The sequence below is a fragment of the Chlamydotis macqueenii genome, chromosome 6, assembly GCF_036417535.1.
Source record: "Chlamydotis macqueenii isolate bChlMac1 chromosome 6, bChlMac1.mat, whole genome shotgun sequence".
NCBI classification, from domain to species: Eukaryota; Metazoa; Chordata; class Aves; order Otidiformes; family Otididae; genus Chlamydotis; species Chlamydotis macqueenii.
This window is the reverse complement of record NC_141561.1, coordinates 1,462,641-1,487,552: the sequence shown is the minus strand read 5'-3', so window position 1 is coordinate 1,487,552 and position 24,912 is coordinate 1,462,641. Positions and strand designations below refer to the sequence as shown.

The following is a 24,912-nucleotide window of genomic DNA, read 5'->3' as shown; positions in this document are numbered from 1 at the left end:
AGAATCAGAAACTTTCAGGAGTGGCTATGATCAAGGGAAGAAAGAGCGTGTCCCTTCAGGGCTGCTCCGTGGTGTGCACTGTCCTGCCCCTGGTTCGGATGAGTTGAGTTTTTCACAGCCGACCTCTTAAAGCAGGCGTTTTGAGCTGAGCCTCTTCTTTCTGTAAATCAGGACCAGTAGTTTCATTTAATTTGATTTGACTGAAATAAATTAAAAAAATAAGGTTAATGTACTTTATAATGTTGTTACTCTTTTAAAGATTTGTGTATAAAATGGGAAATTATTCTGAGTGGGCTTTTTAGTCCAGACAGTTTTAGTAATACCTCACAATTACACACTTAATAAAAACTAAATTGTTTCATTTCAAAAACCGGAATATACAGTGTCTCACGTGTGAAAGCCAGTTATTTTTCATAGCATTTATAAATTATTACTTTAAATGTTTATGGCAGAGGGTAGCCATGGACTATGTAAGCTATTATTATTTTATTGTGTACTCTGGGATCATCTTCCTATTCTTCCGTCTTTACGTTTTCTTCCAATTTAAATTCTGTAGCAGCAGAATGGGTTTGAATTTTCACTGTCACCGAGAAGTAAGCCCTGGACCGCGTTGTTATCTGTGTCAGTTTTGCGTTTCACCTCCAACACGACTGACGGTTGTTGTACTTCAGCTCGTTCTGGCAGCAGACCCGCTTATTTCCACGAGCTGTGGTGGGGCTTTGATTTTCCAGGGGTTGAGGACATCTCGGTCCATGGTCAGGTGCCAGCAGGTAATCCCAGGCTGTGAGGTCAGAGGACTTGTGGTTTCTGTGTGGGTTATCGCGCGTGTCCTGGGGCTGCAGAGGACAGACACGCCGTGAGTGAAAGCCAGCCACATCGGCAGGATCTTCTGAAATACGGAAATGGAATTTTGTGTGGGATAGGCAGGATAGTGTCTGCTTAAAGTTGGGAATTATGTCTGCCCAGTTAAAGCTACGGGAGTAGAGTGCGTGACAGAAAATGTGGCTGTTTCTAATGTAATTGGTTTCTGTTCTCTGGCAAGAGGAAGGGAAAAAAATTGGGAAAAAAAAAAAAAAAACAACGCTGGCAAATGACTGTCTAAAACCCTGTAAAAGTGAATTCAAACCCGTGTAGGATGCAGTCAGGTTCAAGCCATAAGCAAGCCACTTGGGATTGCCCATTCTTTAATTCAGCTCGCCCTTATCACGTGCTTATTTTTGTGCAGTCTCATGATACCAAGTTCCCCTTGCATTTTTCTTGAAGTAAATGCATTTTGAATAATTCACCCTGGCAGCATACATTTCCTTGCGAGTACGAAGAGTGTACACTCACCCTTGTTTTGGGATCTGCTAGGCAAGGGTCCCCTTGATTACAGCAGGACTCCCTGTAAGCCTTGATTCTTTTTCACATCCGGTGTTTCCACAGAATTTCTACTGAGATATTCTGAGTTGTGGGAGTGAGGAATTTAGTGCAGAGCTAAATGTTAAGTTCAGATGTAGAAATTAAAATAAAAAGGCCATGGAAAAGCAAACTCAGGAAGTGGCTGTAAGAAATAGCCATTTCCATCTGTCGGAGTGCACGCGTTGCAGAATGCCGCGTAAACGGAGTGATGCAGTCGTACCTCTGCAGATTAAGTGGTTGAAATCTGAGATTTAGTTCTGAAGGTGGGTAACAGGAGCGTGTTGGATGGTGTAAATCAGGGTCTTAATCCTGTCTGTGGCTGGTCCAGCCGGAGCTATCGGGGAGGTGCTGCCATCGCAGGGCATTCGTTGGTGAGGCTGTCTTCTGCCGAGGTGCCGGATGGATGGATGGATGGATACTCTCCAGGTTTGGAGAAGTGGGGAATACTGATGTGTCATCTTCTGAACTGGGCAGTATCCTGTGCTTCAGCTGGGTAGAAAATGCCCAGTTTGGACGTTTGGAAACATGCAGGTGCTTTTGGTGGCAGAAGCTGTTGTGACGCTCTGTCTAGAAGAGCTCCTGCCAGATAGGAGGTCAAATGAGCGTGCATTTTGAGGTTTCCTCATTAGCACTTCTATCTTGGACAGGTACGACAGATTATTTCTTGTTATATGAGAGAGGAGTTTCTGCAGTCGCTTTGGATAGTTGGTTTTGTGGCTGTCTTTACAATTTCCTCGGTTTCAGCAAGCAGCAGGGGAGGATTTTGTCAGCAACATTTTTTTAAGCGGGATGTCCAATATTAGCTTTCGAGCCTGCATTTCATCAGCCGGTTTCTGAGGTGAAGAGACATCGCTTCTCCCATTTGAAAGACCAATTCTTGCCGTAGGCCATTTTAATTCAGGCTCCTAAGCACAGATAGAAATGCAAGGCTCCCTTTAATGAACCATTTCTCAGCAGCCTGACGTCCGGTGGGACACCTTGCATTGCAAATACCGCTTCCCACAGCCATTCCTTCGGGAAGGGAGAGCCACTGGCAGAGGCACCGTTTTCCTCCTTCCACCTAGGGAGAACATTTCTCTATCAATTTTCCTATCAAAATTTTCCTAGGGTTGGTGCAGGGCTGGGGTCCTTTTGCCCTTCCTTTTATACCAGTATGATGCCGTGGTGGTTCTAAAAATGCCGATTCCACCCGAAAAGATGAGAAGATAATAAGGCAGAACCCAAAACCGCCCGGCTGTAGGTGCAGGACTTTTCGGGGGGGCCGTTCCCTCTGCACCCCTGGGGCATCTGGGTTTGAGTTTATTACCCTTTCGCTATAGATGATGAAAATGAGACCTCAGGTGAGGCAAAAGGAACTTACCTTGCTGGCATTTAAATACGTGTGCATGCTGCTAGCTAGGGAGGGGAGGAAGGCAACTGTGTTTTCGACCCATTTAAATTGCTGCGTGTCTTTGTGGTGGATCACAGCAGAGTGTGCGGTGCCTTCGTTGAAGAGCCCTTGCGCAGTCGCTGCGGAGACCCTGGTAAAGCCATTAATTACCACATCTTCTCATCAGCCCCCCAGGCCAGGCAAGAAGATCGTCCGATCTGCCGAATCGCGCGGTGCGTTGGCAAGGGTGGGTTCCCTACCAGTGCTGTCCTGACCGCCGGTTCCTCCCATGTCCCACCCGATGGACTTCGCTCTTCCATCTCCGCTGTGCTTTGTTGTGCACAGAGAGTCTGTGAACTAAATTTTACTGAAATAGGTGAAATTAGGTCAGTAACAGTGATGTCAGCAGGATAAGATTTGTTTAATTCAAAACTCAACGTCTGTTGCTGTTTCAGTCACTGGAAAGAATTTCAGTATAGGTCTCCTTTGTATTTTCTGAGGTTTTTTGAGGTTATTTATGAATATGCTGTATAAGTTGACGATTACAATGTGATGATGGTGTTCCTCAAGATTAAGAAGCAAATGGAGGAGAAAAGTACTTAGAGGTTTTAGGAAATAAAGTTAACAGTAACATTTTAAAAACAGTAACATTTAAAAAATCCTCTCAATAAAAACGCATAGGCAATAGTAGATTTTTTTTTTTTAAATAGGCCAGTTCTAAATGTCAGAAAACGTTCCCACTATTATTAAACTTCTTTTTTGTCCTTTTGTTGGGCACGCGTTTCTCTTAGTTTATTAATGTGAAAAATACAGATCTCCAGATAATTCTGTTGGAGAACAAAGCAAGTTGCATTTCAGTAATTAGGTCTCTGAAGCTGTTATCTATCAGCGCACGCTCATTTCCCGGGTCTCCTCTGGGACCTGATTAATTTGATTTCTTAGATGATGTCCTACGAGAAAGAGGAGCCAGTGGCTGTTCACAGTGGCGTTCGGTTAAATATATCTCGGCATAATTAGGGTGCACACCTAGTAATGGTATTTTGAGGTAGAAGTCTTGATCAATCAAGTTGCGAGTTGGTTTCTTGAGGCTGTCTGCTTGGGAAAATTCAACTCCGCTGCAGAAGAGCCCAGCTGAATTTTTTTGTGTTCTTAGACACATTTAAAATTGCTCCCTTCCTTTATCTTTGCGGAAGCTGTGTGTGGATAAGAATAAAATCTTTTATTTCTCCTACCCTTTAATTTGGCTCCTGTGTGTGTTGCCTCTTTGTTCATGCCACATGCTCAGGTGAGTTAGGAACCAGAATTTTTAATATATCCAACCTAGAATTAAAAAATAATCAAACAACAAGGAAAACCATACAGATTAAATTCTGTGCAAAATATTTTGAGTGAAAAACAGGCTTAATTTTTAGCATGGTGAGAGGTTGGAGGAGCAATTCTTGTAGAAAAAAAAATAGCCTATTTGTAGAGCACCGCGTTGATGTGTGGGAACCAATCCGGTTTTGGTTTTGCGGTGTGTTCTGGAGGGAAGGGTGGCTTTGCTCTCTGGCTGGAGCGGGGCCCCGGCATTGCGAACGCTCTGTTTGCTGGGGCTGGGATGGGTCTGAAAACTGAGGGTAGGATCACAAAATATAATTGCAGTAAGGATCAATTACCTCTTTGTTTTAGTGTAAATACTGTGTTTGAAAGGAGTTTTGGATTTTATTTGGCAGGAGCCTAGCTAAGAGTCTGCAGCGTGATTACAGTGTGAAATGAGAAGGGCCAAAGAATTTCTCTCTCCTTCCCTCCATATCAATATTTTATTGGTATCTCTTATTGGAAAAATAAGAGCTTAATAATAACTAATAATGTACGTACCACCTCAGCCTGTTACTCCAAGCAGCCTCGTTCACTTCTTTTTCAAGTTCTTCTGGCGCATCTCATTCCACTCAGCCTGTATTCCTAAATGTAGGCAGTTATGTCAATTTATGCATTAAAATACTGTATCTAATCGTTGGATGGAAATAATTACATGCTCGGCATAGGCCTGCGTTTGCACAGTCAGCTGAAAAAGTTAACGTACGTAATAGTTCGGTTTCTGCCTACACTTAGTGCGTTGCTAAACCGCTTTATTATCTTAATAATCAGCGAGTACTCCATTCCCATGTCCTACCTAGCCTGTTAAAGTAAGGCTAGAATGCGAAGTTACGTTACTTTTCAGGCACATTATTTAAAGCATTTTTAAGAATTTAAATACAGTTTTTATTCGGGATTACAAAATAAGTGCTTGTGTTTTACTTGGATTTCCTCAGCAGATGATGCGCAATCCTCCTTTCAAGTGTAATTATAGAATTAGGTTGATAATGGAGGTATCGGTTCAGAAGTAAGAGCTCTTGATAAACGTTTTTCACTCTTCCCTTACACGTTTTAGTGCTAGAGGATGCCAGAGCTGGAAGCGCGCCAATTCCAAAATAAGTTCACATGGCCTGTGGCATGCGGCGCTTCCATATGTGAGTTTACTGACGGCGTTGCTTGGAGAAGCAAAAGCTCTGAAGTGAGTCCTGAATGGGTTTTTGGAAAATAAGGGCATTTACAGTGCTGGTGTTCATCCCTCAGCCTTCAGTTGGCTGGTCAGGCTGAACCAGCCAATGTAATTAATCACAGGTGAGAATCTAAAAATGAGTAATGCTCTTGGTCAAGAGTCACCAAAATTGCTAATGCTGGAAAGGAACAAACGTGAAGAATTGAATGAATTATTTATTTTCAAGTATTTGCCCTGATCCTGTTTCTGCTTGCTATTATATTGGGCCAGGTTGGCCGGGGCTCTGAGCAACCTGATCCGGTTGGAGATGTCCCTGCTCCTGGCAGCGGGGTTGGACTGGGTGGGCTTTAATGGGCCCTTCCCACCCAAACCCTTCTGTGATTACTGTACTGGAATTTGTTGTTCTTGTTCTAAGCAATAAAAATTGTAATAAAAATCTGGGGCCATCTAGCTTGATTTAATTCCAAGGTACTTAGAGAAGGAGTGTGAGAATTTGGGTTTTCCTGCGTTGCAGTTGTTCCAAAGGTCTTGACCCGTTAGCACTGCCCAGATCCAATGCTGCAGTTAAAAGGAAGCATAAAACCATTCTTCCTAGCTGGGAGCCCTCTTTTGCGTACGTCCTTTTCTGTTTTTAAGGGGAAAGATGACATTTGTAGATCGGCAAACACAGGAGTGCTCCCGCTTAATTACCATACGCGAATCGGGACAGATCAAATCCCTGTTTTATCTTTTGTGTCACTTACGGCAGTGATGTTTGCGAGGAGAGTTTAATTAAATTTGTAATAAAATGGAGCATAAAGAGTGAGTTGGCAGATCGTTGCCAGACAGACAGGACCGCCTTAGCTTATTTTTTTCCTAAAATATCCCCTGTGGGGCACATTACCAGTCTCTAATGCCTTTTGGTGCCTTTTCAGCTGATAGGGAAGAGTAGAAAGAAAACCCGGATTACTTTGCATGTAATAGAATATGGAAAGTAATGCGCTCATGGATGCTGCGTACCGTGCCTGATACTGAAATGCTAGGTAATATAAAGCAGGTATTTGAGTATTTTGGGGAGGGAAGCTGGCTTTGCATTTTGTCTCTAAAATTATCACCCTGAGTTGGGAAACAGTCCTGGGTTAGCAGGTTGGATGGACGTTCACAATGAGATTAATTTAAGATACCTGCAAAACAGAGATTGATGCCTGACCCACGTGTCTAGTATTAATGCAGTGAATGTCAATGGAAAGCAGATGTTTACATTTGAAAACAACGTGAGTGTAGAGTCTTTTATGAAGATATTTAGTCATTTTTCCATCTACAAACCCACATTTTTTTACATACACACTCTTATAATTTAAATCAGCTCTGCCCTTGCTATAGTCCCCGTAGTGCAGGTTTCACTGCTGTCACTCTTTCGTGTTAGTAAAAAAGATGGAATTTCCCAGGAACACTTAATTTTCCATACTTTTTATTCCAAAGATGAGCTGTAATGTTGCAAGGGTTTATGGTGTTCACAGTAAGAAACATTTTCACAGTAAAAAACGTTTTCACAGTCAAAATAGTATCACAATAACTTCACTACTTAATTTTTCCTCTTTGATGCCGAGTCCTAAGTGGGTTTTTGGAAAATAAGGGCATTTACAACGCTGGTGTTCATCCCTCAGCCTTTGGTTGGCTGGTCAGGCTCACCCAGCCAGTGGAGGCTGGCGTCACACAGGTTTCTTTTCAACTCTGCTTCCCTTGAAAGTTTCCCTGAGATACGGACTGTAGAAACATCTTAATGCAGGATTAATTTTGTCCATAGTAATGTTCCCATTTGTATCTGTTTCAGTAAAATTGGTATTTTTTCTTTAATGTCTGGACAAAATTGGCAGTTAGCAGGAGTTAATTAGCCCCTCTGTCTTTCTAAAATACCCGTGTGCAGGTATCGTACGTTACAAGTATGTTTATGGGGTGAAACAACATTGAAAATCTTGATTGTTTGCCATAGAATAAGCTTTGGAAGTGCAGCACGCTGCCATGCAGTGCTTTGTTTGCAGAAATATTGACAATATTGACTCATTTTCTGGACTGTGAGATTTTTTTCTGTTAGAAATTGCCAGCGTGTTTTCTCTGAGTGTATACAGCTGATGTTTTCCCATGAAAAGCTCAGAATCTTCATCCCATTCTGTATTTTGTCTTATGAAGCCACTACCTGTATTTATCTGAAATCACTCGTGAATTGATGTGAGAACTTCTCAGGGAGGGTGGGGAGGGTGGTGGTAGGGTTTTTTTGGGTTTTTTTTTACTTAGCACATTTTTTCTTTGTTTTACTTTTTAATGGGTTACGTATGGTTTTGGTGAACCCCAGCTATTTTACATTTCTGTAAGAAAGATGCGTCAAGGAATTTGTGTTTTGGCTAATCAGAAAATGTGTGTGTTATCAGTTAATATGTCTGCTTTTGGTACAGATACAATGTGAAAGCCCCTGGATTTGAGAAGCGCACAGTGTTACGTGTTTTATTTTCTGGGGTGTTTGGTAGGGAGCTCATGAAACCTTGCAGAACCTGCCTGGTGTTCAGCCATGGTCCTGGTTGGGTTGGGTTGCTCCTCTCGTGTTGGCGAAGTGGTGATGTGGGCTGTGAGCCCCCCGCTCCCATCACAGGGGTTTCCCAAGCTGTCACCCGCTGTTCCCTTGCAGGAAAAGGCAGCGGAGCGGGCTGGAGAGAGGTGTCCTCCCAGGTTCTGTTTGAACCGTGATGATTCAGAAGCTGGTATTTTTCCAAAATTATTAGCAAACGTTCTTATTGCTTCTCTGTAGCGCGTGCTGTACCAGGCATCTTGGTGTTGCAGACTCATTTGTAATTTAGCACTTTGCCGTCTTTAACCCCAGGAAACATAATAGCATTTGAATGGTGCTTTGGTAGGAAAAGAAAATCAAACTAAGCCATCTCCATCTCTGGAGGTTCCTGGTGGCCTCCAACTTGGTTCTTGGCCTTCTCGTTTAACAGGGACACCTCGGATAACGAGCTGGTTACCATGCAATGCGATGCAGGCTTTCAGAACTGAGCTATGGATGGGTGTACGGAGACTGGCTTCTCTGCCCACCTTGCTCTCGCTTTGAATGTGCTAGAATCTCGGTTCAGTAAAACACCAGTTTTCTCAGACTTTTCCAGGCAGCAAAAGATCAATAGAATCTTTAAGGTTGGAAGAGACCTCCAAGATCATCAAGTCCAACCATCAACCCAACACCACCACGCCTACTAAACCATGTCCTGAAGTGCTAGGTAGCAAAAGCCTTATTTGAATTAAGTTTTCAAAGTGTTATTCTTACACAAAGAAAATTATTCTCAGTTCTGCAATTTCTGTTTCATTCCAGATGATTTTTTTTCCATTTTTATCATCATGAATTAATGTCTTGTCCTGCAGAAATGCTGAATTTGGCCATTTTTGAAGCTATGTCCTTGTATGCCAATTTGCAGGGCATGCCCGTTAGAAGAAATGCAGTTGTAATGCAATGCTGCAACTGTTCAATTTATTCTGCTTGAATCACATCTGCTGCTCTGTTAAAGCAGTCTGCTTCTTTCCTGAGATATTTTTAATCCATTCTTTTGCACGCTACGCTTTCTGTAGCTTCTTGCAACGTTTAATTTTGTCTTTGCACCGACTTACATTTTCTTATTTAAGTGTAAGCGCACTTATGGCTCATTAATTATTTCTGTATTTCCTCTGAGTCCCATCGATTATTTAGCAAGTAGTGACAATAAATAGGTATCGATTCATAATAGCCTGGTGTTAAATTGAGCAGAAGGGAATGTGGGCTTCCTGGAGATCCATACAAATGAGGTCCTTGCTTGCAGACAAAGCGAGGTGCACGTGCTGACGTTGCCGCATGCAACGTGAATGAACGCTGCTGCAATGAGCCAGCCCGGGTCATGCAAGATGGGGAATGTACATAATAAAGGAGCTCTGGGAAGGGAGAACCTCTCGGGGTTGTAACGGGGAGGATTATCAATGTGTATGGAAAGGGAGGAGACAGCTTGAATTGAAGGGGGGTTGATGGTGGTGCCTTGGAGACCTGGGTCACCACCGTGCTGGGGACGCGGTGGCTGCTGTCTCTGGTGGGATCTGAAGACCTGAAGAGCCTTAAGATAAACCGATCCCAGTGAGGTCAGCCTGCCAAACCCACCAAAGACTCCCCGTCTCTACGGCTAAGTTTCATTACAGTGTAAAACTGGAGTTTGTGTTACTGGAGTCTGTTTAATTACAGAAACCCAAGTATGAAGCTGAGTCAGATTGAGAGGAAAAAGGTTTATTGCTTTCGATTCCAGCGATTGCAGGGCTGAACCAAATGGGGAATGAGAAATCCCTGTAAGAACTGTGCAGTGAAATAGAAAGAAGGCGTTCGGTGAATGCACTGGGTATTCTCACAGAGAGACAGCGTTTCTGGTTTGGTTTGTAACTGGAGTATCAAAGGGTGTGCATGCGGCGGGGGAAGGCTGTGCGGTGTGCGATCTCAGACTATAAAAGTGTAAATGGCCTTTCTCCTCGTGCTCAGCTTCGTCAGACCCCACAGTACAAAGCACCATGAAACACAGATATTGCATTTCTCCGGACGCTTCCAGTGCCTTCCCATGAGGCAGATTACCTTAATTATAGATAAGGATTGAGTAGCACAAATAATAGCGGTAGTGCACGTCTCGTCCTCTGGAAGAGGCAGCAATCACAGACACCCAGCCCCCTTTCCCATAAAAGCTTGCCTGGAAAATACAATTTTTATTTTTTTTTTAAATAAAATCTCTTTTCTGAAAGCAAAGATGTTTTCAGCTTGATCCTGCACAGCACACACTGCACAGGTAGCTTCCGAGGTCAGCGTTCTTGTTCTTCCGCCGTTGGTACATGTTAAGAGGGTGGAAAATGGAAACAGTGTTTGCCTATTTTTGTATGGAAAGTTAAGACGTTGAATATATGAAGTTTTCCTTCCTTTGGCACTGAAATAGTATATCTGGCATTTCTTCTGCTCCTGATGGGTTGCTTTCCAGGGAGCCATGGGGCTCGCTGCAGCCCTGGTAGGATTTCCAGAACACTCTGGTAGGGTTTCCAGCCGCGCTCGCCTCTGCCGTTTCGTGGGTGGTGAAACGGCCTCCAGCCTTGGCTGGAGCGGGTGCGGGGCGAGCAGGATGCCCTGGGCTGGTTGGAGAGTGAGTGGTGCATCTCAAAGGCTTCAGGAATACTTCTAAAACTTGCAAGCTCCTTGTTCACGCGCTTACAAAGTCGATTTTGAAGTCACCTGTTTTGGGCTTAGCCTGTCAGCGGTGCTGATGTGCTGAGGTTGTGAGCGCGTTTGTGTCCGGTGCGTGTTCATGTCCACGCGTGGTCAGTGCTCATCGCTCCGTCAGTCTCCTGTGCCTGGGTCATGCAGCCCTGTCTGTGTCCTCCCGCTTGTATTTCTTCTTTCCTGGGTGCGTACTTCTGTCGTCAACAGACAAATTGCTTGGCTAGCTATCATAACTCTTGAAAGTACAGTTTATTCTTTTAATTTAAATGAGAATACACTGTACTGGGGGGATTTCTGATTTCCCCTCCCCTTGATGATTATTCTATTTTTTTTTTATCTTCACAACCTGTGTTTTGGATTTGTGGCCCGCGCACCACTCGTGGGATGCTGATGTGCAGGCTTGCGGTAGGAACGGCACCGCCGGACACGGTGACAGTTTAACTGTGACGTGATGTGACGACATCTCCCTTTAGCAGCAGTGGGGTCTCCCAGGATGGAGTGCGTGTAGCAGCCGCATGTGTGTTCACGTGCTGCTGTACCGTAGTGCCAGCAGATGGACACTGATGAAACGGAGCTCCTGACAGCTGGGGAGGGATCTGTGATCTGTGCCGCGCAGCTTTACGGAAACTCTGCTTTGATATCTGTTCTCCTCACGATTCCAGGTGTTGTTAAGGTGGATTACGGCGATGTATCCGTCAGGAAAGCACTGAGAGAGAATCTGAAGTGTAAACCCTTCTCCTGGTACTTGGAGAACATCTACCCCGACTCCCAGATTCCGCGGCGCTATTACTCGCTCGGTGAGGTACGGACCCTTTCCTTCGGCTGAATTAAACCCCTGATTTTGTACGTTGTGCAAATGGCATCGCTGAGGAGATGGAGTGGTTGTGGAGACAGGAATAATGTGCTTGTGTGCCTCCTCCGTACCTTATTTATCCCTTATTTTGAGCAGGTTGTATTTTCTCTAAATCTTTCACAAGGGGGCATTGCTATTCTGAATAGATGTTTACGACTTTAAAATTATCTTTTAAATTGAGCAGCATATTGGAAAAGTGACGTTTGTGACTAATATTTTGAAATTATTAGCTAACATGCAGTAATTGAAGGAAACTTTGCATCATCACTCATCACTTAAATGTAAGAGTAGAAAAAGCTTTTTTTCCTTTTTTTCTTTTCAAGAAATGCGTGTGTTCATCGATGCTGTGTTTTCCAGCAAGCCTGAGGCGAGCCACAGACATTCCTAAAAATCTGGTGATCCCGGTACCACCAAGAACTGAAGGCTCTTTAAAAATCAGATAATTCCCTGTTAAAAATGTTCTGTTGAGTTGTACCTACGCTGACTTTTGAAAGCTCTTGAATGGTTTCATTTAAAGATAGCTGCAGATAGAATAGCAATCAAACGAGCAAACGGCTTTTTTACATCCAGGGAAGTAATTTACTATTGAAACTTGCAATTGTGGTGAAAAATAAAAGGCACAGTAGAGTTTCCAGTTTAACGATGACAAAACGAAGTGAAACATGGTTTTACAGCAAAGAAAGGACTCGTCTAACAAGTGTCGGGTAATAAGGTTCTGTACGGTACTGCCAGACTGGAAAATAGAAGTGTGAGGAAGCAATAAAATAGTTATTAAAACGCCTTATTTTTACCACCATGCCTCAGTTTCTATGGAAACAGCAATTCAGGCAGGATCGGTGAATTCAAACTCGGCTCTTACAGCTGCTGACTGCCAGTTGAGCAGTAAAGTGGATTTTTGGACCTGAAGCTCAGGTACCATCCTCAGCAGCGTTGGACAGTGTTTAAACCAGCAGAAGTGTGGTTCTCAGCCGTTTCCCCTCTCCCAGCGGGCGTTTAGTCTCAGGTGGGACGAGCCATGTGACTGTCGGTGCAGCAGGGGTCATCGGTCCCCGCGCGGCCGGCGGGGTGTGCGCTGCCTTGAGGTGGCCCGGGCAGGAGGTCACCATGCTGCTTCGCCCCTCGAGTCCGAGGAAAACGATGCTGAGCAGCCCTCGGGCAGGAGCCCTGGGTCTGCTGGCTGCTAAGAACCAGGTGTGGTAATAAACCTGAGAAAATTCTTCTCTAAATTCTTCTCGAGTACAGTCCAATCTAAATGTGATGATTGCTCAACACTGGGGTTCAAATTATATTGTCTATTTTTGTTTTTTTTTTTTTTGTGGTATAAACAGTGATAAAAAGGCTGAATAGTTTTGACAAATTTGGGGCAATTGTCCTCAATTTATTTATGACCTCCTGCAAGGTAGCGCGGGCGTGACTGGAAATGATCACGCGTGGTTCGCTCGCACCGCCCAGCGTGTTAGGGACAAGAATGGGTATTGCGTTTACATCTTAATTTGGGTTTTATTTGGCTGCTGCACAACTAATTGATGCACATCTGTTGCTATTATAAATGAAGCGCGCAGTTCTCAAATGAAGTTTGGAAAGTGTGGAGTTGAGCGGAACTGAAGTTTGTGAGTAGTTTCTGAAGCGTATTCGTTGTAGACGTTAGAGGCAAGTCCTGCAGGTTGCCAAGCCTGTATTTGCAACTAAATTTTCCGCTTAGTTAGAACATAACTTGTATACCGTGACTGTATTAGATTTGGATTTCCTAAGTGGATGAAAATATGCCTCAGAATGGGCATTAAATGTGCAAAACGTGTATTCTGATGCTATATTTTGGGGAGCGATGCTCTGGTACTGACCCCGCTGCTCCTTGTTGCTCCTTGCTCCCACGCGCTTTTGTGGCGATCGCACGCGCGGAGCATCGCTCCAGGAGCTGATCACGGCGCGTGTTGGATCGCAGGCGACAGCCCCTCCGCTGCCTCCCTCCCGCTGCCTGGCGCACAAATCCTGTCGGAAGGCGCCGAGATGCTCACTACGTGTGGTGTTCTCCTCCAAGGAAGGATGGATTCTGAGGGGAAGGTTTGATTTAAAAGCTTTTTGAAAGCGTGTGATTAGTCAGAAAGCCACCAGCAGCCGCGGCTCTGAAGGAGTTGGCCCTCAGACGCTGCTCGTGCTCCAGTTTTTCCCCTTGGAGCAGGGTCTGCCGTGCTGGAAGGCAGGACAAGCACGTATCTTGGGCAAGCTGTTGGGTTTGCGTGGTTTAGAAGTCAAAGTGCGTTTTGTGTGTTAAACAAAACAACGCAGGGCATCGAATGAAATTTTCCTTGAATGCTGTTCATACTTACATCTAATATGTAATTTGAAATCTCGTTATACTCTTCGTAATTATTTGCATTTTCTTTAGGGAGTGCGGCATATTCACGTGTTGCAAGTTCAAGTGTATTCATGTAGTTGAATGCATGGATAATGTGCTTTCTCCTGCAGTGATGTGGTTTTTCTGCACAAATATAACATTTACAGACGCTTTTTTTCAAGGAACGTTTCGTCTTTTTCTTTCTTCAGATCAGGAACGTTGAAACCAACCAGTGTTTAGACAACATGGGTCGCAAGGAAAACGAGAAAGTGGGCATTTTCAACTGCCACGGCATGGGAGGAAACCAGGTAAAATTAAAAAAAAAAATAGAAGGAAAAGAAGTATTATTTGTACAATAATTGCTTCAGTCTGCTGCTGCATAACCACGGGCACAACAGCTATCGGGAGAAACTGATGACGGTCTCTGCCTGTCAGCGATTCTTCCCTGCTACAGAGGCGGAGGCTGGGCTGCACGCACGGCTGGGCGCGCGGCGGCGGGTGTCTCGTCCTCTGGTTTTGTCGTGGCAGAAACGGGATTCCCTCAGAAGTCCCCGGTTAATGCGGCTCAAACGTCGACGTGTTGGTTCACTATAAAAAACGGTAGCAGCAATTATCAAACGTATTAATGAAAGTTCCAAAATATTTGGGATTTGGAGCTGAAGCCTTTCAGGAGTGGTCAGAAAGCCATTGTCTCACGTAGCGGCTGCAATGTTGAGAGCGTGTTGGTACGTATCCGTAGGTCCAGTGAAATATCCAAGTGAATACATTGAATAAATTCTTGCTGTTTAGAGTGCAGAGAAATGCATTTAAAGTTTCAGATACTAACCTTAGAAAATTAAATACTGGATTTTAATTTATTTTTTTGGCAGTGGGGGAAAAATATTTTTTTAAATGAATATTCATGGAGGTTGAGGTTGTTTCTTCGGTGGGAATTCAAATAGTGGCATGTTTCAGTTGTGTCTCGGGGATGTTTGAAAGGGAGTGACACGGTGGGTGGTCATCATTTAGCTCGTGCCGCTGATGACTACCTGCTCCTGCACAGCCTCCCTTTCCCCATCCTTGATTTGGCCTGGAAGCTCGTCAGGACTTGCTGCAGTCTCCTCCTTTGACTTGACCTTTCTGAATGCAGTTTAGAGGGAAGGTTGGCCATCACGTTTGTCCCAAACCTCACTGTCTTTCTAAACATGATGCGGGAGATGGAAGTGTTAGCGTTTTGATAGGGCAGCGTGCAATCAAGGTTGAGTATCCTCTGTACACCTTGGGTGCCTGGCATGTTTCCCGTTCTTTCTGTACATGGTGGGAAGACCCCTGAAAGAGGTAAAAGAGGAGAAGAATTCTGGATGGCTGTCACATCTCCAAACCATCAGTTCCTCTGAAGTACTAGGTGTGAGTTTAAGAGGACTGTAAGGCTCCGAGATAAAGACAGATGGATTGTGAATTATAGAATCCCAGAAGGGTTTGGGTGGGAAGGGCCCGTTAAAGCCCACCCAGCCCAACCCTCCTGCCAGGAGCAGGGACATCTCCAACCGGATCAGGTTGCTCAGAGCCCCGGCCAACCTGGCCTGGAATGTTTCCAGGGATGTATATGTGGACCGTATAGCCTAAAGAAACCCTAATAACTAATACATATAACCGTTCTTTCAGAGCCTTCCTTAGCCAATGTATCTCAAATCTAAAGACATTTTGGCCCCAGTCTCCTTTGTGCCTCTCACATCAGCCAGAAACCGGTTGTAAAACCAGAAGTAGATCAGTTGTGCGTACCTGCAGGACAGAGGCTCTACTCCACTGCGTTTGCATGAACAAAGAGCAATGTCTGTCGGAGGGTTTGCTAGGGGTACCTCACCTACATGCCGAACACGATTCATCCTTTAGTGTGAGCATGCAACTCCCGTTAAGGGGTATCTGTTTTAAATCCTGCTCTAATGAGAAAACAGAGCTGAGCTGAGACATGGGTGGGGGGCTGTGTCGTTACAGAAATAGACGCAGCATCGCGTGGCTGCCTGGCATTTCCACGGTGATAGAATCATAGAATCATAGAATGGTTAGGGTTGGAAGGGACCTTCAAAGGTCATCCAGTCCAACCCCCCTGCAAGGAGCAGGGACATCCCTGACTAGGTCAGGTTGTTTAGAGCCTCATCCAAGCTGGCCTTGAACGTTTCCAGGGATGGGGAATCCACCACCTCTCTGGGCAACCTGTAAAAAGTAGCTGAGGAGCAAAGGCAAATGAAGCAGGAATAATACCTGCCTCGTTAAAGCCCAGCAAGATGCGTGGGCACAGTCCAGCTTGAGGCAGGGGCAGATATCTCAGCGCTATCAAAGCGTTCTAAAGGACTTAAGGATAATGAGATGCTAAAAATATGAATTTCTTTAAAAAAAATAAGAAAAATGAGATAAGTTAACTGAGGGCCTTCATGTGAGAATTGTTTGTGGCGTATATAGCTGTGGGGGTTTTGTTGTGATGTTGGCATGGGTATTTCAGATTCTCCTAACTCTTAGGACCTTGTGGCTGCCAAAGATCTCTAACATAAATACCGTGGATCTCCTAATGCAGTTAAATGCGGTCTTAGAGCTGTTTTCTTTGCTCTGCGTGGAGGGATACAAATGCAAAGCCTGCCCTCACACCAGCTCTGGTGGGGATGTGACTTTGGGGGTAGGACACCAGGTTTGTGCACACATCTCCGGTGTGTTGACGTACGTCAGGAGTGACGGCTTTCAGGAGGAAGGTACCCGAGGGTGGCTCCTGGATAAAGCGAGCACTCGCCGCGTGTGAATCACGGAAGAAGCTCTTATCCTGCTTTCCGATCTCAGAGGGGGATGACCCATCTATCTCGCGCCTTTTTTTTCCCGCAGCTGGCTTCTGGTTTTTTTTGGTATTTTAGAAGAAATTTGTGCCTTTTGATGTCCTGGTAGAGGGTGAAGCAGTCGCCTGTTTTTCCTGCCTACAGTTCTCCCGACGGGCGCACCCGTTACGCTTTTATTGCGTTGCCATGGGAATGTCGTCCGGTTATGTGGTTATTGGGAGTGTCGGCCCTCCGTTCGGAACAATAACCAAATCCCACGCAGGCAGGAGGGGGGTATCGTTACAAGGAGGGGCTGGGGAAGTCTGCAGGTTCCCGGTTCCACCGCAGGTGTACTGGGGAACCGCTACGGGACAGGCTGTGCTGGGGACAGCGGGGCTGCCGGCCGGAGGAGAGCGTGGGTCGGCGGCCGCTCTCCCCTCGGCTGCTGAAGAGCAAACGAAACAACACACACGTTGCCGTTTCGTATTATTTTTTTCAGTTTAACACCCTCTGCCTTTTCTCCTGTCTGAAGCATCAGTGGTGCAAGGTTGTCCTGGTTTGGACTGGGATGGAGCTAATTTTCTTCCCAGTAGCTGCTGCATTTTGGATTTAGTACGGGATTTGGTATTGGGATTTGGTGCAGAGTGTTGATAATCCACTGATGTTATCAGCTGTTGCTGAAGAGACCAAGGACTCTTCCAGCTTCCCAGGTCTGACTGATGTGCAGGAGGCTGGGAGGGGTACGGCCAGTACCGCTGGCCCAGAGTGGCCAAAGGAAGGATTCCATCCCGTAAACGTTGTGCTTGGTGTACAAGATGGACTTGGCTGGGGGGCAGCTCTCACTTTTTCTCCTGCTGCTTGGGATCATTCTGGGATTGTTTTTCAGCTTCATTTCCATGATCGCTGCTCGGGATGCACTGTGTTGGTCATTGGGTCGTTGGGTGCTGAGAAATTGTGTGCTGTTTGTTGTGTGTATTTTATTATCCCTACATTTTGTTACTATTATCCTCTTCCAGCAGCATTTTATGCACGAGATTGAAGGGAACAAAACCTTTAGTTCAGTGACAATTGCACGTTTATTTGTGCAACCAGTGCAAGCTGTGCACACGAAGAGGGACTGAGCAGCACTTGTGCAGCTGATCTCGAACCAAATGATCTCCTTGGTGGGCTCGCTGGGTGAGGAAACCCCGCACCCGTTACAGACTTCACGGGCTTGGTGCTTTGATTTTATTAATTGTAATCTCTTAGGTAAATACTAAATTTCCTGAGGGGTTACCAGAAAGTGACTTAGCTCTTCTTCGCTCTTTCTGCCTCTTTCACCATTTTCAATCTCTCATTTTCCCAAACTTGCCTTTCTGTGTAGCTTTTCATCTTCTGCGCAGACCCATTATGAATAAAATTAGTTATTGCTTGTATTTTTAGTCCACATCGCTGATAAATGATTCCCCTTGCAGACTTCACGTCATTTGTACGGACTGAGGTGATAAACCTTTGGGTGAAGTGTGAATTCGGCGTGGCCTAATGAACGCTGCAGGATCCTGCAGGCGAGGACGGCTTTTAGTTGCAGGTGTGTAGGTAGCCATCCTTGAGGAGGTGACAGCTGTCTGAGAAAGAAACCCGTAAAAACACCAACCCAACCCAAAACAAGCACACAAAAAATACCCCCACGATTTCCCTACCCTTGTGGAGCCCAAAATCATATTTTTTTTTCCAGTTTCTGTGCCAAACGCTGAATGCACCTGAAGCCCCTGTAGAGTAACAGTGGTTTAGAAAAGGATGAAGGATTGAGTGGTGGAGGAGAAAGGTTTGAATATCAGACAGGCGTGCTTGCCATCGGCACCAAGGGGTGACGGCAGCGTGTTTCCCAGTGCCGCTCTCCGAATACGATAAATCCCAGTTCCTTAGCAACCCTTGGAAACCTCGCTCAACTGGAGTCTTTCCTGCAGACCCCCGCTGCTGTTACTGCACGTGTCCCCAGGAGAGGCTGCCAACCAATTTTCTCTTCTTCTGTTTCATTTTATTTTTATTGCTTTGACCACTTAGTACAGTTCCAACTATTGAATTCAGTCTGCGATCACAGTGTTTCGCCGGATGACGGTGAATCACGCTGAATTAGTGTTCCTCTCCTCGGGGCGGACCAGCGGGATGAATGAATTCTTTGTGCTGGTGGTTGGAGGTTGAGCCCACAACAGAACAAGTTTTTGATGAACTTCCCGAAATGTGAAGGTCAGCTCTGGCTTGGCAGTGCCTGTGCAGGTGGCTGGTGGCTGTGGCGTGGGGCGAGTTGCTTTTGTGGTGTTGAAGATCTCAATGTAACCTCTTAAAAATAAATCCAATCCATGATTCCCAAGTGGCCTCAGGGAAACCCACGGGCTATTCGGGGGCTCTGAGCTGGGTGTGTCTTCAGGCCATCTGATAAACTGAAGATTGACCCTTGAATGGATGTAATATCCTCCTGGTGGGACGCGCTATCTTGGTGGGTTTCTTCTTCCTTCAGAGTTAAAGGAATGAAAATCAGATTTATTTATTTTTTTCGTTTCCTGAAGAACTGTTCTTTGTACAGCAGAGGGTTGGAACTGGGTAATTTTTTTCCTCCAGAGTTAGTGCAGTTGTTCCCTGGTAAGGGATGGGCTTGCCTGTTGAACACCATCTTCCAACAAGTCCTCTCTGATGGACGTGCTGAGCCTGCCCGAGTTGCGAGCGCCTTCTCTACGTGGCTGTTCTGGGGTTGTTCAGGTGCTGAAGTGCTCAGGGGTTTGACTGCCCTTGATAAAGACGAGATTTTAGCGAAGTGGCAAAATGTCCAAGTCCTTGCCCCCAAAAAGTGACCTCGCTGGCCATTTAACTGTGAGAGGCCTGGTCCTTCTTTGGGTGGCAGAGGAATCCGCTTCAGTTTGCCCGTTCTGCCTAAGGTGACTTCCAACATTTCATCTGTAAACACTGTCAGGAGGAGAGGAAAAGCGCTTTCCGTGCAGCTTTTATTAGACTATTTTAAATCAATTCTGAAAGGTGGGTTCAAAATTTACCTTTGGGAGTTCTGGAGATAATTAAAGTGGTTGTCAGAATAAATTAGATTTTTCTGTGCTTAGTGCTGTCCAGTCTATTGCGTGGCAGACTTCCTCCTTGATGGTACAGATGCATCCTCGAGATTTAGTTCCACGTAATGAAGTATAAAATAAGGGTTTGTGAGCAATGTTCTTAGTATTGGGCTTCTTACGAGTTGACAAAATACGCTGGCTAACTGTTTTCCAAAGAAAAGGCCAACCGAATCATGGGGAAGGGGAATTCTGGCCATGGCTATATATAAAAAAATAGCTACAGATTTGTGTTGACCACTTGCTTGATTTCCAGGTAACCGATGTTCATTGGCATTTTGTTGGTGTTGAACACACTGATTGCCGAGACTTTCCTCGGGAGGAATGCCTCATTAGTTCCGTTTAAGATGAAAGAAGTAATGAAATTATCAGTGAGGCGTGAGGCATGGCTCTCAGTTCAGTCTGGCCGGTGCCTGGGTCCCAAGCGTCAGTTTTAATGGTCCTTTGGCTTTACAGGGCTCACTTCTGCCTCTAAAGTAAAGAATATTAACAAAAATAAAAAAAAAATACATTAACTCCTGTAACGCTTGCTGCGGCGCGTAGGTGATCCATCTGTCTGTACCAGGATTGCGAGTGGTATGAAAGACAAAGGTGTTGGTGGAAAATAGGCGGTTCCTTTGCATTTTCCTCAGCTCCACAAAAATCAGGAGAGTGTGAAAATATTTCCGTGTCTGTACGGAAAAGTGCTGCATCAGTTGTGAGAATACTTTGTGTTCTGTTGCTCTGGAGACTTTATTCATGTCTAGTAGTGTCTACTTCAGGTCATTAGGGACTTGCTTACCCTTGTTTGGAAGACTGATGGGGACTAGGCCACCAGGCAAACACCCACAGGTCCTGGGGAGCGGCGCTTGCCCCGGAACGTTTCTCCTGGCGATGGAGCATCCCGTTCTCCGCTCTTCTCCAGCCAGACCCAATGCTTCCGCGCGGCCGCAGGAGAAAACTGACCATGGGAGGTGCCACCAGCCCTTGGGGACAGCAGTGGAAGAAAAGCAAGGGAAAACTGGAAAGAACTTCTTATTTTCACGCCTCAGCAGCTGGTGTGTTAGTAAATAAGTTGCGGCCCAGGGAGGTCGGTTGCGTCCCCAGAACGTGGGTGCTTACGGTGGCAGGAACCTGGCCTCCTGCTCGGGAAGTGCTGTCCTGTCTCGCGCTGCAATGTGTGCCGTGAAATATACTGTTTAATTAGCTGGGAAATGCCACGTGTTCATCACCCTCTATTTTCATATGGTGTTAATATAATTATATCTATAATTAATATGGATGGTTGCAAAATGCTAGCCGGATAATTTTACATCATCTTAATTAACATTCATTTTTCTTTCTTAAGACAGAGTGTTTTTCAAACCCATCTTCTATAATTGTTAATTCAGACATCACTTATTCTTTCAAAAGATATAACGGAGCAGTGTATTGCAATTATCGAAGACAAGAGGAAAAAGAAATATGCAAATGGAAATGCATTTCAAAATTATAAGTATTTGCTTTCTCGAAAACATCTCTCTGAGGCAGAAAACATGTCTCAGAGCAGAAGAAAATGCCTGATGCAAATATGTTTACTGTAAAAAAAAAAAAAAAACAACACAAGTTGGAAATTGGAAGTTGCTTCAGGATACATGGTGATGGATAAATTTCTTACTAATGAGCATAGTAACAGATGAAATATCTGCACAATATATTCATGTGAGTGATTCTTGCACCCAAACTGCTGCTTCGACCGAGAGAGGACTTTATGTGACAAATTGTATCAGTGATTTTCAGATTATTACAATATTTGGCCATGTTTCTTGTTCCACTGATAGCATGACAGCAGGCAAGTAAGTCCAGCATTCTACCAAAAAGTAAGATTTTTTCGGCTGAAGGTGTTTAAAGGAAAAACCAAAGCCCCTTCCAGAAGGTGTTCTTGTTGGGTATTAATTACGGTAGCTTGGTAGCTGAACATCCTCGTAGTACCTGGTTCTGAATAACGGTTGTTTCAGCCCGGGTCTTCAGTACCTCAACTCCCTGATGACTTTCTCTCCCCGATCCAGTCTCAGGCTGGTTTTGAGCAAGGATGATTTTCAGGATGCGGCACTTGGGAGCCTGAATGCTGAGCAGTGCACTTAGTGTGAGTAGCACCGTTGGACAAGTAGGGCGTGCTTTGCTTATAAATAAAATAAACGTGTCTGTGGGAGAGATAATGTCCCTCCCAACCAATAGGTACGTGTTTGTATAGATATTTATAGATGTCACAGCTTAATGCTGTAGCACCAATAGTCTTTCTGATCTATTTTTTTTTTTTTTACTAATTTCTCCTAAATTTTCTTCCTTCTTGACTTCTGTGCTTATTATTATTCCAAAAATAATTTCAACAGAGTGTACTGGAAGGGGATTTTCAGAGATCTTGATGAATGATTGAAGATGATTGATCTTGTTACATTGTTTTATTTTGAGAAGAATTTTCAGATGTTAATATGAATGAGAAGGTCATCAACACTTGAATATTTTTTTTATAAAACCTTTGGGCCTTGATTTAGTGCAGAACGTGCACTACTCTTGTAGAATTTTTGATGAAACCTCACAAATTATCCTGATTTTTTTTTTTTTTAACCTAATGTACTTCCATGAACTTAGCTTGATGTGTAGTATCAGCTCATCAGGTCAAGAGGACGTACATCTGTTGGACCTCTGCAAACCAAACCACTGGTCACTGATGCAAACCTTTTTCATCGGAGTTTGTTTTTTACTTACCAGGGACAAAGTCCAGGCAGACATCTTGCTGTAAAAAAAAAAACACAGTTGGAAAAACCACACAGCTTCAGGATGCAGATTGAAACTTGGGAAGTGCAGACTTTATTTATTTTATGAAGTGCAGACTTTCTCCTGTTTCCGTTTCCACCGCGGTGGTACTGCAGCCGTGTGAGCTCCGGCGGCAGAGCGGACGCTGTCTGTGGTGGGATGGTGGGTCCTGGCGCACAGGCTGCTCTCCTGCTGAGGAGAGGGGACAGAATGGAAATAATTCACTTTTTGCCAAGAAAAGGATTTTCTGCCAGGAAAGCATGAAACAGTACGGACCCAAGGCTGTTTGCTAAGGCTGCCTCAGGAGCTTTGGTGTGCCAGGGCCAGCAACGTTATGGAGGTTGTGAGCAGTGGGTTAGGAGCAGAGAGGTGGTTCCTATGCGTCCAGGCCACATAATTTCACGTAAAACTGGCAGTTATCTATCAGCTTCCTTCCTTTCCTGCCACTTCTCCTGTGGTCTCCACATTTTCGTCTCTCTCTGAGCAGTGGACCTTGCTCCTTGTGTGGCGGGTGAGGAGCCTGTAGGAGGGATGGCTGAAGACCCCATGGCGGAGTGGATCATGGAATCACAGAACAGTTCGGGCTGGAAGGGACATTAAAGCCCATCCAGCCCAGCCTCCTGCCCTGGCAGGGACACCTTCCACCAGCCCAGGGCGCTCACAGCCCCGTCCAGCCCGGCCTTGGGCGCTGCCAGGGACGGGGCACCCACAGCCCCTCTGGGCAACCTGGGCCAGTGCTTCACCACCCTCACCGGGAAGAATTTCTTCCTTATATCCGATCTAAACCTACCCTTGTCCAGTTTAAAGCCATCACCCTTGTCCTGTCACTGCATACCCTTATCAGAAGTCCCGCCCCAGTTTTCTTGTAGGTGCCCTTTAGGTACTGGAAGTTATCAAGGAACTGCAATCTCAGTGATTTAGCGCTTCTCCAGCTCCCAGACCACCCACAAATTGTTGAGATCTAATTCAACACTCTTCTCCCATCACCATGAACCCTGCCGCAGGGCCTTGGTGGTGATGCCAGGAGTGTTCAGCCAGTGCTGCCCAGTGACCCTGCCACCCAGTGAGACCATCGAACGTATTTGGATTTAGTTACCGAAAATGAACAAATCCTTATTGTGCACGTGTTCAAGGAAAAGAGTCGTCACAGCCTGGGTTTTGTCCAGCTGGCTTCTCAATCAAGGCATTCAGTTAGACAGTGTCTCCAAAATGTATAACTGGTTTGATAGACATTTGTTGAGTGAGTGTTCTCTCATGTCTTAATTTATTTCCTAATTTTATTAAGTACTCTATTTCTGAAATACTCATGCTTATGACACTTCAGTGTAGATAATCCTTGGTACTCAAAGTTAAGGTAGATACTAGAAGGAAGACTTAGTTTAGACAAGTTTGGATTTTCCAGTGATGCACTTGGTTTATCCGTTGTGTTAAAAGATCTGTGAAATTTCTCCTGAAGACACTGATCACAATTGCACGCTTCTGTAGAATTCCCAGGAGGTAAAACTGAGTGTATGCCTGGGTGATTCCGGGCTTGGTCCCATAAAATTTGTTTTCCTAAACATGATATTCCTTCTCTTATGTACAACAGACATTCACCAGCGGAGAAACTTCCATGAAACTCTTGTGAAACCCAGGGCACCACCACCTCAACGCTTGGAGAAGAAAGTAGCTCTGCTCCGCTGGAGTGAAGATTACGTGTATTCTGGATCAGCGGTCAGTCAGGACTTTTGCTAATCCTTTGTCACTCAATCGTTTTCTCTTTCCAGGTCTTTTCTTACACGGCTGACAAAGAGATCCGCACGGATGACTTGTGCCTGGACGTCTCGAGGCTGAACGGCCCCGTCATCATGCTGAAGTGCCACCACATGCGGGGGAACCAGCTCTGGGAGTACGATGCCGAGGTACCCGAGGCGCCAGCGATGGCATCCGCGCTCGCCGGGCGGCTGCGGCCCTAGAGCCCGGAGTTTGTTCTTGATGGCGCGTGGCCGTATCTCCGGGATAGGGAGCTCGTGACGCGGTGCGCCGATGGCGTCTGCTGCCGTAGCGCAGGCTCGGAGCGCAAAGTAGTTCAGCTAACTGCCAGGTTTGAAATTGTGTTTCCACAAAATTTTATTTGTGGAGGGGTGAGAAAGTCAATTACTGTTCAGAAAAGCTCATTTCTAGTAGCTTGCGTTGTCTTGCAGTCCTACAAACTTAGACGTATTCTGCATTTTTTTTTTTATATATACATGGAGTAGAAAACAAGATTTATTTATTTTATTTTCAATATATTTATTTATATTTGTTTTACGATTTTTCCAGTTTATTTCTGCTGGCTCCCAAAGACTATTGACTCTGGATTTAAATGGTGTTTAATCATTTTCCATACCCCAGTCACCAGTTTAGTTTTGGCACTGCCCTGGATGGGAGGTGGCTTTTTCTGGGTTTTGAGAGGGAGTGCAGCTTGAAGAAATTTATTGGCTTAAAGAGAGCTTGTAAAATTAATACAAAATATATGAAAAATATCTGTGTTTTATGGGCAAATAATCCTTCTTTTTAAGTGAG

The 24,912-nt window shown here is 45.0% G+C and overlaps 1 protein-coding gene across 1 annotated transcript in view; it reads left to right on the top strand.

The window, feature by feature from the left end:
* The window catches only part of GALNT13 (polypeptide N-acetylgalactosaminyltransferase 13), a 98,027-nt gene that overhangs the window by 63,551 nt on the left and 9,564 nt on the right, over nucleotides 1-24,912 (top strand). Inside the window, exons 9-11 of the mRNA XM_086750694.1 lie at nucleotides 11,193-11,332; nucleotides 13,928-14,026; nucleotides 24,135-24,269. Of these exons, the coding sequence (XP_086606820.1) occupies nucleotides 11,193-11,332; nucleotides 13,928-14,026; nucleotides 24,135-24,269 (374 nt within the window). The remainder of the gene's footprint in view (nucleotides 1-11,192; nucleotides 11,333-13,927; nucleotides 14,027-24,134; nucleotides 24,270-24,912) is intronic.